The sequence below is a fragment of the Nerophis ophidion genome, linkage group LG06 (genome assembly GCF_033978795.1).
Source record: "Nerophis ophidion isolate RoL-2023_Sa linkage group LG06, RoL_Noph_v1.0, whole genome shotgun sequence".
Taxonomy (NCBI): Eukaryota; Metazoa; Chordata; class Actinopteri; order Syngnathiformes; family Syngnathidae; genus Nerophis; species Nerophis ophidion.
Genome location: NC_084616.1, coordinates 26,333,979 through 26,347,876, shown reverse-complemented (window position 1 = coordinate 26,347,876; position 13,898 = coordinate 26,333,979). Strand labels below are relative to the sequence as shown.

The window sequence follows — 13,898 nt, the reverse complement described above, 5'->3', positions numbered from 1 at the left end:
ATTTCCATGAGAGCAATGTTGTGAAGCGCTTTGAGACATTCATTCATGCATTCATATTGAGCTAGTGTACTGTATTGCACACTCTAATGTTAAAATATTTTATATTTGTTTTAGTGCTGTCAAATGAATGAATGTTTTAATCAGATTAATCACAAGTTTTCATTTGAATTAATCACATTCATCGTGTTTTTATTTTGCATGTGCAAAGAGACTCAAGAACATTTTTCTGAACAAACATTTATTTTTTCTCTTTTTGTGTTAATAATGTACTATTTTAAGCTAGAAGTACTTCTGTGAAAAGTAAACAACTTCCTGCAGAGTGTGCATGACACTTTGTCGATCCACTGTAATTAATTTTCCCATCAAGTTTAGTGTTTTTCATGTTGACTTGTTTGGTTCTGCAGCCTGTCATGACTACATTATCTGCCTATTTGTGCATGCACAAAGCTAACATTACTTTGACAAACTGCCCGAAATGCATTGCCAGAGACGTTTTAGGGGTTTTGAGTCTTTCTGTGCTGCAAATGGCTTAATTTTGGTTTTAAAAAAATGTACCGAATTAATGATGATGGATTAATTTTCATTAAATGGTTGATTTTGATTTTCCTGATAAAAATTAAATAAAACATGACATAAAGTTCTTAAAAAGACTATAAATTATTGACCCAAAGTTTCTCTCTAACTGGTATTTTGAACCTTCTTGAAACGGAAGCCGATTTGGGTGACGCTTAGCTCATTCTGAAAGTCGCATCATTCACCTGCAATGTCAAAATGCACTTACCGGTGCTTCATAGCTCCAAGAGGCACTTGGCAGCAGGTGTGGGTGTGTGGATGCAGGAAATGTTTAGTTTCTTTCCAAAAGTGCCTGTCGTCATCAAGGGAATGCATTCCATGAGTGGGCTTTGTATGCAAACAATTAAGGAAATGTTTTTGACCACATTAGTTCTTGTGTGAGTGAGTACAGTAAAACCACACAGAAAAAATGGCATCACATTTCCTCGTTAAAATGTAATTCCAGTGTCAAGTAACTCTTCCCATAAATCTCATTAATCACAGTTTGTCAACCTTTAACTGGTGCTCTGCCAATTTGTCCCAGCTGACAGCACAGCAGATCGCCATCCAGCAGCAGCTCCTTCAAGTGCAGCAACAACATCTGCTCAACCTTCAGAGGCAGGGCCTGCTCTCTGTGCTCCCCACCAACGCTGCTGCCGGTATGTTTTCAATTCTGTTGGTTGCTTGGAAGTGTGTAAGATCGGCCTTACAGGTTTGAAGACTCTTGCTGAGTGCTATGTTGTTTAAGGCTGCGAGAACGGCAGCAGTGCGTCCACGGGCAGTGACTCCAGAGAGTCGTCCAATCAACAGTCCACGACTAACGGCCATCACACTCTCCTGAAGAGGAAGGAAAGGTGCTTTCCTGTCCAAACTGAAGTGTTTATGGATCCTGCTCTGCAGTGGGGCCTTACTTTCTAGCGTTTTTCTTGCGCTGACATTGCTCGCATGTTACCATTTGTTTCAGTGGCTCTCTGGATGAAAACGCACAGAGTAGCCATCCTCTCTACGGGAACGGCATGTGCAAATGGCCCGGCTGCGAGACCGTCTTTGGAGACTTTCAGGCATTTCTCAAGTAAGTAACAAAAGGTCTTTGCTACGCTGATTTAATATACGTGTGCCCCTAATAAGATACATCGTTTGTTTGCCGAATTATGGATCTCTAGAGGCGCATATCTATTTTTACTGAGAGTTTTATTTAAAACATAACTAGCATTTCATTTTAAGTACCTCCATAGCCAAACAAGATATACAATTTGTGAAGTTTTTGAAGGGTGCAAAACCATTTGGATTTTGGATTTGTTTTTAAACCAAATTTTTCAAAAGAATTTAGTCCTAAGTGAAAATATCAAACGTGTAATATTTTTTTAAATGTTGATCTTTTGAAGGTCTTTTTGATCAGATATGTCACAGGTTTAAATTAGTGAAATAATTGTTTTGCAAATGAATTGAAAACCATGACATATTTTGATCAAAAGGGCTTATAAGGGTTAAGATGAAAAAATAAAAACCTTACATTTGTTTTTGTTGATTAAAGATGTTAGCCCCAAAAAAATATAATCCAAAAACGTATTTATGCGCTTTTAAAAATAAAGGACGTGTATGTCCTGTTTAACTTTGGAGTAGTGTCTAATAACTGTAAAACAATTGAAACTTAAAATTTTACATAGAAAAAACCCACTTAGGAAAATAAATGTATAATTGAGGAACACAATAAAAATTAAGATAGGATAGGCTAGGCTTTATCTCACAATAGCGAAATTTAGTGGTCGCAGCAAAGATTTTACATACTGTAACAAAATTAAAATGCAATGAAAACAATGAAAAACTAAAATTGCACAGTAAACGATTGCACTATGTATAAATACTTTAACAAAAATTATACTTTAACCCCAACATTGCACACTGACCAAAAGTTTCACACGAAAAGAAAAAACCCAAAATGTGCCGAAAGAACAAAAAAGTGAGCCTTAGTTCCCTGAAGGCTAAACATATATATTGTTGATGGTATGGCTATGTACACATATCACAAATTTGTTCCATTTCGGTGGTTACTTACAAACATTTCTGTCCAGATATCTTTATTTAAATAGGCAGATGTCATGTCAACAAAGGGCACACAAAAATGGGATAAAATTGCGGAAAAGGCTAAACACACATGTGAATCGATAATTAAGTTGATCCTGAAAATCACAATTATTACTAAGTTTTTATAAAACAAATCATGCAAAACAAAACAGATCGTGACTCGATAAAAAGAACCAAAAAGGAAAATTATAATTGTTCCTACATTTAACTTATTTGAGCTGTGTATGCAGATTGAAAATATGTTTTATCTGCATTAAAACGTGTTTGCTTCCTTTATAAAAGTTTTGTTTTGTTCGTCTGCAGGCATTTGAACAGTGAGCACACACTTGATGACAAGAGCACTGCGCAGTGTCGCGTGCAAATGCAAGTTGTTCAGCAGCTGGAACTACAGGTTTGTTTCAATGTTTATATTAAATATTTTTCCAAATCCATAAATGTGAGCGTAGGTGAGTTAGTTCCTCACCAGTGGCTGTCACCTGAAGGGAAATGTCAGCCATGTTTTTTTCACACCAGGCCTGGAACTCAAAGTGAAATGTTTAGACAAGTTACACTTGTGCTAGTGCCAGAAAGTAACCAAATGTGTGTGTTCAACTTTTTTGTTTTTTTTTGTTTCTTTGCTTACATCAGACAGTCACTTCAACGCTTTTCTTATGTGCTTTAATTGCAGCTAAAGAAGGACAAAGAGCGACTCCAAGCAATGATGGCTCATCTGAAGTCATCTGAGCCCAAAACTGCAGCTCAGCCCGTAAGTTTCTGTCACTTATCATAATTTTGTTGTTTGGTATATTCCTGGCTTTATACTTTTGAGTTTTTCAGATGAATCTGGTGCCAAATGTGTCCTTCTCCCAGACGACTCTGTCCAAAGGCCCCCCTATGACTGTGTCCCAAAGCGCCACGGCACCATCCACACCCTTGATGCCACTGTCCGACTCCCCCTCGGTCCTAACTCCCAATAGCGTCTTCACCGGGACCCCTGTACGCCGGCGGTACAGTCGCTCCGTCAGCCAAGGTGAGTGGGAAAATCTGCAGGCCTACACAAGCTTTGAGGCTCGTGAATTTCAAAGTTTTTGTGTTTATGAAGCTGCTGCACTGTTGTCTCTCCACAGATATTGTTGATAATAAGGAGTTTTACCTGAGCACAGAGGTCAGACCCCCATTTACGTATGCGTCTCTCATACGACAGGTAAAGGCTACAATACACATTCAAACACGAATGCAGGACTGCAATAATTCTCATTTGTATATTATTATTATTGTTTTATTGTGTTTTTTTGTCTCCTTCAGGCAATATATGAATCACCTCGTAACCAGCTGACTTTGAATGAAATTTACAACTGGTTCACAAGAAACTTTGCTTATTTCAGACGCAACGCAGCAACGTGGAAGGTACTGACGTAAAAAGTTGCTTACATGGTTCTGTGACGGAGCTCTAAACTCAAAACACTTGTATATCTAATCAGACTCCTCCATTGAAATTAATTTAAATCAATTTAACTTGGGATTGCCTCCTCCCAAAGCACCACATGCATTTTAAAAATAAATACTATGTTGTAGACAAGAAATAATGTATATAAATGGTACAATAGAATGTACTGCAGACATCTACGGTAGTTTGATGAAGTAATGTAATTTTAATGTACAGTATCTACCTTCTATAATATCTCCTTTGAGCTGTTTTTTTGTCAAGCACACCATCAGCAGCTTGTCCAGATTTTCACAGATTAATGTCCACCGTTTGGAAATAATTAAAACATACTTGACTGGCATTAGACTGATTCAGCTTCAGTATGGTTCAGATTAGCAGTGATACACTTGAATTGCTTTGGCAGTTTAGTTTATTAATTCAATGAATATCATCCGATTCTTCTTCTCAGCACTGTCCTTTGAAACATAACATTTAGCTGAAAGGCAGCTCTTATCTCAAAAACACTCTTAAGTTGCGTTACAACTGTATTTGGTTGCAGTTAGATTTGATGTCCATTATGTGTGCTTCAAATCATTTTTTATGGGATTGTCCAGAACGCTGTGAGACACAACCTGAGCCTCCATAAGTGCTTTGTCCGCCTGGAGAATGTGAAGGGAGCCGTGTGGACGGTCGACGAGATCGAGTTCCACAGAAGAAGGCCCCAGAAGGCTGCTGTTAATGGGTGAGTTGACTAATGCCTTGTTGACGCCACACCATCATCCTCCGAACTGACGTTCCATTTGAATGCTTTTTGGAGAGCCGGCGTCTACCGCCTGACAGTCATTTCCCGCCGAGCCCTAACTCTCTCTTTTTGTGTCTTTTTGTAATTTCAGATCCCTCCTGAAAAACCGGCAGAGTTTAGCTGGTTCCATGTCTCAGGTAAAGGAGAATCAAATAGGAAAGCATTTCTTATACATTGTCAGGATCTCCTAAAATGTTTGGCCTTGGGGGCCAACCTTTCCACTACAGAGGGGCTCAGGGCCCACTCAAATTTTTGACACTGACTTCGTAATCTTACTCTTGTTTTTAATCGTATTCAATAATTATATCCAACCTATTTACAGTTCAAAAGGATAGACCTTGTCAAATTATATTAAACCAAGTAACAATAATCACAAATATTTTTATTAAGGCTTAGGTCAGGCTGATTACCAAAATAAATACTAATCAAATTAACTGCAAAAGAAGGGACTCCTAAAAACTGAATGAATAATTAGTGTACCGGTAAGTACAATTGCGCAGTGCTGAAATTAAGTTAATATTAACTAAATGAACAATAGAAAATAATAATAAATATGTTTTTGTTATTTTTATTAAAGTGCAAAGGAAAAACAGTTTCACCACTTTCATAATTTTTGCGATTAAGAAATGTCTCTGACTTTATCTCGAGACTTGTTTATTTAAGATTGTTATTACAACCACAAGTGGTGCAAAAGTGTATTACAACTGAGTATTGCAGCTGCCTGGATATACCACAGCTGAGAAACAGATATTTTGGCAGACCTCTAGGGGGCGCTCGTGGCCCAACAATAGTTAATAAACATAGCATTACATTACATGAACCTCAAACCCAATATCCTTTAACCTTCTGGGAACATTTGAATGCCCTATAAAGCCAAATATATTAGTTTTGCATTGTTTGCTATTTCTTTTCAATAAACTACAGTCCTAAACAAAACATATACCTTTTGATCACATAATGTCAGAAGTTTCAATTGGTAAAATCACTCATGTTGTTCAAATTTATACCACTACTTTTACTGCAAGCATCCCAGATGTCCACTATTTAGTGGAATTCCGTTATTTTGCAGAATTTATTTTTATTTTTTTAACTCCGGTGCTGACCTGCCTGCTTAGAGCTAACAACGCTAGCAGGCGTAGTGGAATATACACTAACTGACTTGTTCACGCCCTCCGGTGCACCGTGGATAGCTGGCCACTTGGACTCAAAGCTTGCTGTGCTCACCATGCAGTAGGCCTAGAGCAGCCTGCGCTAACTGCCGTATCAAACGCTATCTAAATGTAACTTAATGTTATTTTCTAACATGTGGACTTGTCCCTCTTGCAGGGACAATCTCTCTAAAAGAAGTATTTATTTGTTAAATTAAGCCATACTCTCCTTTATGCCGGTGTCGCAGTGGTGACTTTTTCGAAGAACGAAGCCAGGCTAAGCTAGCCTGCGTGTAAGACTTAGACAAGTGTTATTGATCCACCAGGGAAATTGTTCCACACAGTAGCTCGGTTGCAAAGGATGGAAAGGATAATGCACACAAGGGCACAAAAAGAGGGCGAAAAACAAAATGTATAAAGTGTACTAAAAATGTACCATAGTAGCAATATAACATACTGTATATGTAATATTTACATATTATATGTACAGTATATAGTATATGCTGTATATATATTATATTGTATTTTTACATAATATATACAATATATAACAAATCCCAATTATCATGTACAATATTATAGTATATGTAACAGCTGTAGCAAAAAAGAGGGCAGCATGAAATAGAGAGTAGATCCAGCAGAAAATATACATTATAAACAAAGAGAGATAGCTAACATAGAAGCGGTCAGGTAACAGACAGATATCATCTATTGCTGTATGGCGAGTGATTATACAGCTGGATGGAGTGCGGAATGAAGGAGTTCTTAAATCGAGCACTGTGGGAACAAAGCTGAAAGAGCCTGTTGGAGTATGAGCACCGCTGTCCCTCAATTGTCTGGTGGAGTGGGTGGGCAGGATTGTCCATGATGGCGAGCAGTTAGTCCAGTGTCCTCCTGTCCCTCATTGACACAAACGCCTAAAACTACATGCCAGTAGTTTGGCGAGCTTTCCTGATCAGTTTGTCAATCCTGTTTAGGTACCTTTTGCTGGTGCCGCTCCCCCAACAGACCACTGCAAAATACAGGGCACTGACCACAGCAGACTGAAAAAAGATCTCCAACAGCTTGCTGCATACATTAAATGACCTAAGCTTCCTCTGGAAAAAGAGTTTGCTCATACCCTTCTTGTAAACAGCATTGCAGTTGTCCTTCCAGTCCAGTCTGCTGTTCACTTGGACTCCCAGGTATTTGTTCTGCCCCACCACTGCCACCTCCCGGCCCTGGATGTTGATAGGCTCCACAGGTGTCATTTTATTCTTGAAGTCGATGACCAGCTCGTTGGTCTCATCCACATTAAGGAGCAGATTGTTCGCCTGATACCACGCCACAAAGTCAGCAATCAGGGTCCTGGAGTCAAATTCCTGTTCCTCTCCGATACACCCGACCACAGCAGAGTCATCCTAGTATTTCTGCAGGTTGCAGGACCTGGCATTATACTGGAAGTCTAAGGTGTATAGGGTGAACAGGAAAGAAGACACGACAGTCCCCTGTGGAGCACCTACACCACTGACCACAGTATCCGACAGGGAGCTCCCTAGTCGCTCAAACTGGGGCATCGCAGACAAGTAATCAGTGATCCAGGAGACAATGGATGAATTGATACCCATCCTGAGCAACGTGTCACTCATCAAAATTGGCTGAGTGGTGTTAAAGGCACTGGAGAAATCAAAGAACATGATCCTCACAGTGCCCTTTCCACCATCCAGGTGAGAGTGAGCACGATGGAGCAGGTAGATAACAGCATCATCCACTCCTACATGGGGCTGATACGCAAACTGTAGAGGGGTGCAGTGAAGCAGCCACCAGGGGTCTCAGCTGAGCCAGCACAAGTCTGTCGAGGACCTTAATGACATGAAACGTCCGTACTCCAGTCTGAAGTCATTCAAGCCCGTTGGAATGGGCTTCTTGGTGACCAGCACTACACAGGATGTTTTCCATAGCACTGGTAGCCTTTCTAACTTCAGACTCAGGTTGAAGATGAAGTGCAGGATTTTAGCCAGCTGAGCAGCACAAGTCTCCAGAACCCAGGGGTTGACTCGGTCAAGGCCTGCTGACTCGGCATAGTTAACTGTCTCCAGCTGTGGAAGTGGTGGGATAAGAAACAGCAGTGGCAGGCAACAGTGAAGGAGTGTGTGGATTGATGTTCAGGGGAGGTGTGAGGACTGCAGCAATGGGGGGAGGGCCAGTAAGGGGAGCATTGCTTGATCTATTGAAAAACAAATTCAGCTCGTTGGTTCTATCTACACCCCCTTCCAGCAGTTTGGCTTTGTTATTGAAGCCTATGATGGTTTTCATGCCCTTCCACACATCCCGAATGTTACTCTGCTGGAGTTTGGTCTCTAGCTTTCTTTCGTTGGCATCTTTTCCTTCTTGCAGCTGAACTTTAAGCTGCCACTGTATCCTCCTCAAAACATCCCAATCAGCAGATCTGAAGACAAGCTTCTTTTTATTCAGCAGCACCTTTAGTTAGTTGGCTGATGATCCAGGGCTCAAGAGAGGGGCGGAGCTTTCTACCGATCACCACCTGGTGGTGAGTTGGCTGCGATGGTGGGTTAGGATGCCGGACAGACCTGGCAGGCCCAAACGCATTGTGAGGGTCTGCTGGGAACGTCTGGCAGAGTCTCCTGTCAGAGAGAGTTTCAATTCACACCTCCGGGAGAACTTTGAACATGTCACGAGGGAGGTGCGGGACATTGAGTCCGAGTGGACCATGTTCCGAACCTCTATTGTCGAGGCGGCTGATTGGAGCTGTGGCCGCAAGGTTGTTGGTGCCTGTCGTGGCGGTAATCCCAGAACCCGTTGGTGGACACCAGCAGTGAGGGATGCCGTCAAGCTGAAGAAGGAGTCCTATCGGGTTCTTTTGGCTCATAGGACTCCGGAGGCAGTGGACGGGTACCGACGGGCCAAGCGGTGTGCAGCTTTAGCGGTAGCCGAGGCAAAAACTCGGACATGGGAAGAGTTTGGGGAAGCCATGGAAAACGACTTCCGGACGGCTTCGAAGCGATTCTGGACCACCATACGCCGCCTCAGGAAGGGGAAGCAGTGCACTATCAACACCGTGTATGGTGCGGATGGTGTTCTGCTGACTTCGACTGCAGATGTTGTGGATCGGTGGAGGGAATACTTCGAAGACCTCCTCAATCCCACCAACACGTCTTCCTTTGAGGAAGCGGTGCCTGGGGAATCTGTGGTGGACTCTCCTATTTCTGGGGCTGAGGTCGCTGAGGTAGTTAAAAAGCTCCTCGGCGGCAAGGCCCCGGGGGTGGATGAGATCCGCCCGGAGTTCCTTAAGGCTCTGGATGCTGTGGGGCTATCTTGGTTGACAAGACTCTGCAGCATCGCGTGGACATCGGGGGCGGTACCTCTGGATTGGCAGACCGGGGTGGTGGTCCCTCTCTTTAAGAAGGGGGACCGGAGGGTGTGCTCCAACTATCGTGGGATCACACTCCTCACCCTTCCCGGTAAGGTTTATTCAGGTGTACTGGAGAGGAGGCTACGCCGGATAGTCGAACCTCGGATTCAGGAGGAACAGTGTGGTTTCGTCCTGGTCGTGGAACCGTGGACCAGCTCTATATTCTCGGCAGGGTTCTTGAGGGTGCATGGGAGTTTGCCCAACCAGTCTACATGTGCTTTGTGGACTTGGAGAAGGCATTCGACCGTGTCCCTCGGGAAGTCCTGTGGGGAGTGCTCAGAGAGTATGGGGTACCGAACTGTCTTATTGTGGCAGTCCGCTCCCTGAATGATCAGTGCCAGAGCTTGGTCCGCATTGCTGGCAGTAAGTCGGACACGTTTCCAGTGAGGGTTGGACTCCGCCAAGGCGGTCCTTTGTCACCGATTCTGTTCATAACTTTTATGGACAGAATTTCTAGGCGCAGCCAAGGCGTTGAGGGGATCCGGTTTGGTGGCCACGGGATTAGATCTCTGCTTTTTGCAGATTATGTAGTCCTGATGGCTTCATCTGGCCGGGATCTTCAGCTCTCACTGGATCGGTTCGCAGCCGAGTGTGAAGCGACCGGAATGAGAATCAGCACCTCCAAGTCCGAGTCCATGGTTCTCGCCCGGAAAAGGGTGGAGTGCCATCTCCGGGTTGGGGAGGAGACCCTGCCCCAAGTGGAGGAGTTCAAGTACCTAGGAGTCTTGTTCACGAGTGGGGGAAGAGTGGATCGTGAGATCGACAGGCGGATTGGTGCGGCGTCTACAGTAATGCGGACGTTGTATTGATCCGTTGTGGTGAAGAAGGAGCTGAGCCAGAAGGCAAAGCTCTCAATTTACCGGTCGATCTACGTTCCCATCCTCACCTATGGTCATGAGCTCTGGGTCATGACCGAAAGGATAAGATCACGGGTACAAGCGGCCGAAATGAGTTTCCTCCGCCGGGTGGCGGGGCTCTCCCTTAGAGATAGGGTGAGAAGCTCTGCCATCCGGGAGGAGCTCAACGTAAAGCCGCTGCTCCTCCACATCGAGAGGAGCCAGATGAGGTGGTTCGGGCATCTGGTCAGGATGCCACCCGAACGCCTCCCTAGGGAGGTGTTTAGGGCACGTCCAGCTGGTAGGAGGCCACGGGGAAGACCCAGGACACGTTGGGAAGACTATGTCTCCCGACTGGCCTGGGAACGCCTCGGGATCCCTCGGGAAGAGCTAGACGAAGTGGCTGGAGAGAGGGAAGTCTGGGCTTCCCTGCTTAGGCTGCTGCCCCCGCGACCCGACCTCGGATAAGCGGAAGATGATGGATGGATGGATGATCCAGGGCTTGTTATTTGGGTAACAGTGGACAGTTTTTGTAGGGATGATAGATTCCTCAAAGAAATTGATGCAGTCTGTGATGCTGTCAATGTCTGTCCCGTGAGGCTTACAAAGAAGATTCAAAATAAATGAGTGAATGCTTTGAATGATTCAGTGTTGTGTTGGTGATCGGTCAACTATTGAGGCGGTACAGAGGATGAAAGTAGTCAGTAGATGATGGCAAAAGATTATTGTAGCATTGGAAATAGTGTGTAGTGTGGGCAACCTGCCTCTGTGTTACACTTAGTCCGGGAGCGGTAAAGAATCGAGTAAGTGTTTTTTTTTTTTTTGTTAAGATTACATGTAATAAGAAGCGTCATGTTATAATTGAACAAACAAACTTGTAGCAGATACCAGAAATGATATGTTTCCTACATTACTGTGAAGATATTTTCTCAACAAAACCAAACAGAACTATTGATGATGTGGTACAATCATGAAAAAAGGCATGGTTTTCAGTTTATACCATCTAACACAGGGACAAGCAGTAGAAAATGGATGGATGGATGGACATAGGGGTGTTCCAACTACGGCCCGCCATCATCCAAAATCCGGCCCGCGAGAAGTCCCAAGTTAAAAAAAACAATATGTGTGTATATATATATGTATATATATATATATATATGTGTATATATATATGTATATATATATATATATATATATATATATGTGTATATATATATATATATGTATATGTATATATACACACACACATATATATATATATATATATATATATATATATATATATATAAAATACGTGTGTGTGTGTGTATTTATATATATGTATACATCAGTGACGTGCGGTGAAGTAAACACCAGGTGAGGCATACACACGTTTTTTTTTTTTTTTGTTTTTTTTTACTGAAATTCATATGTGCAGCTTTTTGATTGATTGATTGATACTTTTATTAGTAGATTGCACAGTACAGTACATATTCCGTACAATTGACCACTAAATGGTAACACCCGAATAAGTTTTTCAACGTGTTTAAGTCTGGGTCCACGTTAATCAATTCATGGTAAAGCTCTAGTCATTGTTGATTAAGGATGCACATTAGAGTAACAGGAAAAAAAGGGAGTTATTCGCTTTCATAAAAACGTTATCATAATGATATTATGATATGATAAATGGGTCCAAAAAGTATTTGATAAAGTTGTTATTAAATACTTTTTGATCTCATTTGCTTTTAACAAAATAAATCAAGTATTGTGAGTGTATGATTGCATTCATTTTGTATTAAAGTCCAGTTTAGATAAATATTTAATCTTGGATACTGTATATAATCCTCCATATTGGCAGAAACATTCATTTAATTATATTCAATTCCAAGAAATTACACAATATTTTTGCATCCGACAAAAAACACCCACAAACGCTGGCTTACTCTAATAAATATGCCATGTGTGTTATAAATAAAGTTAAAAAAAAAGAAGAAAATAAAAAAATGCTGGCTTCCGCCGGAGAGACCTTTGCTAGCTTGAGCGCCCTCACTTCTCCCAGTGTGGCGAGTCAGAGTACTGCTGGGGCATTGAACTGCAAGTTGACAATATATTGCCCCCTACCTTGAGGCAGAGGTACTTGCTGCCTCAAGACCTGCCGTTTCCACGTGGCAACAAGCATGAGCCTCCTCGCATGCACACGCCCAGTACACACTGTGTGTAGCCGTGGAGGCACCGCCGGTGTCTGCCTCACTTCAATCAATCAATCAATCAATGTTTATTTATATAGCCCCAAATCACAAATGTCTCAAAGGACTGCACAAATCATTACGACTACAACATCCTCGGAAGAACCCACAAAAGGGCAAGGAAAACTCACACCCAGTGGGCAGGGAGAATTCACATCCAGTGGGACGCCAGTGACAATGCTGACTATGAGAAACCTTGGAGAGGACCTCAGATGTGGGCAACCCCCCACCCTCTAGGGGACCGAAAGCAATGGATGTCGAGCGGGTCCAACATGATACTGTGAAAGTTCAATCCATAGTGGCTCACTTCTCATCTGCTGCATTGTTTTGATCAGGAAACATGGAGTTTTCGGGATTTTGACCATGAAAATTATCTAAATATACAGGAACCACACCAAAATCACATAGAAAGCATAAACCAAAAGAGAAATATTAAAAAATTATTTTATTTTATTACTTTGTTTTGGAACATCTCATTGTTAGGCCTCCTGGTGGTGGGTGAGGCACTGCCTCACTTGCCTCCCAGGACAGCACGTCACTGGTATACATGTATATGTGTGTGTGCGAGTGCGTGTGTGTGTGTTTGTGTGTATGTATGTATATATATATATATGTGTGTGTGTGTATATATATATATATACACACACACACACATATAGATACTGCGGCCCCCAGGCCAAATTGTTTTAACCCAATGCAGCCCCCGAGTCAAAAAGTTTGGGGACCTCTGATCTAATAGATAGAAACCATTGTTTAGTTTTTTGCATCCTTACAGAATGTCTACGTATGAGATTGTGTTGTCAGTATGTCCAACAGAAACATTTTTTAATGTTTTACTTGAATGTACTACATTTATGTGCGATTTTTTGTGAATAATCACATGAGTTAACTTGTTATTTTTGACTGTTAAAATATTTTTTTTAAATCATTACCTGTTTAGTATGTTTGTTTAGAACTGAAAATTGAATAAACCATTTGAGCAATAAAAGTGAGAATAAATTTAAAAAAAAATACAAAATGTTGTTAAAAAAGTGAAGGACTTTGATGTCCTGTTTGGCTTAGGGGTATTGTGGCATAAATGATAGATAGATAGATAGATAGATAGTACTTTATTGATTCCTTCAGGAAAATTAAAATTCCAGCAGCAGTGTACAGAGTTGAGGTCAATTTAAAAAAAGTAAATAAATGGGGGTTTAAATGGAAACAAAATAGAGAAATATTACAATAAGAATAAAAAATAAAAAGCAACAATGGGAATAAAAATATAACAGTAAAATAAGAATATAACAAGAGAAACTAGGCAGTAGTGACCATGTTATGAAAACGTATTGCACTGTTATTGTTTTGCATCCCCTGTCATCTTAGTACCCCCCGCCCCCCGCCCCAGAGAGGAGTTGTACAGTCTAATAGCGTGTGGGACAAAGGAGTTTTGA

The 13,898-nt window shown here is 41.8% G+C and overlaps 1 protein-coding gene across 2 annotated transcripts in view; it reads left to right on the top strand.

The window, feature by feature from the left end:
* Window positions 1–13,898, top strand: part of LOC133554442 (forkhead box protein P1-B-like) — a 36,172-nt gene that overhangs the window by 18,914 nt on the left and 3,360 nt on the right. For both annotated transcript variants that reach the window (XM_061903222.1, XM_061903221.1), the window contains exons 5-14: window positions 1,097–1,211; window positions 1,301–1,406; window positions 1,517–1,624; window positions 2,941–3,028; window positions 3,305–3,382; window positions 3,454–3,646; window positions 3,744–3,820; window positions 3,922–4,023; window positions 4,657–4,784; window positions 4,936–4,981. In XM_061903222.1, coding sequence (XP_061759206.1) covers window positions 1,097–1,211; window positions 1,301–1,406; window positions 1,517–1,624; window positions 2,941–3,028; window positions 3,305–3,382; window positions 3,454–3,646; window positions 3,744–3,820; window positions 3,922–4,023; window positions 4,657–4,784; window positions 4,936–4,981 — 1,041 coding nt within the window. The remainder of the gene's footprint in view (window positions 1–1,096; window positions 1,212–1,300; window positions 1,407–1,516; window positions 1,625–2,940; window positions 3,029–3,304; window positions 3,383–3,453; window positions 3,647–3,743; window positions 3,821–3,921; window positions 4,024–4,656; window positions 4,785–4,935; window positions 4,982–13,898) is intronic.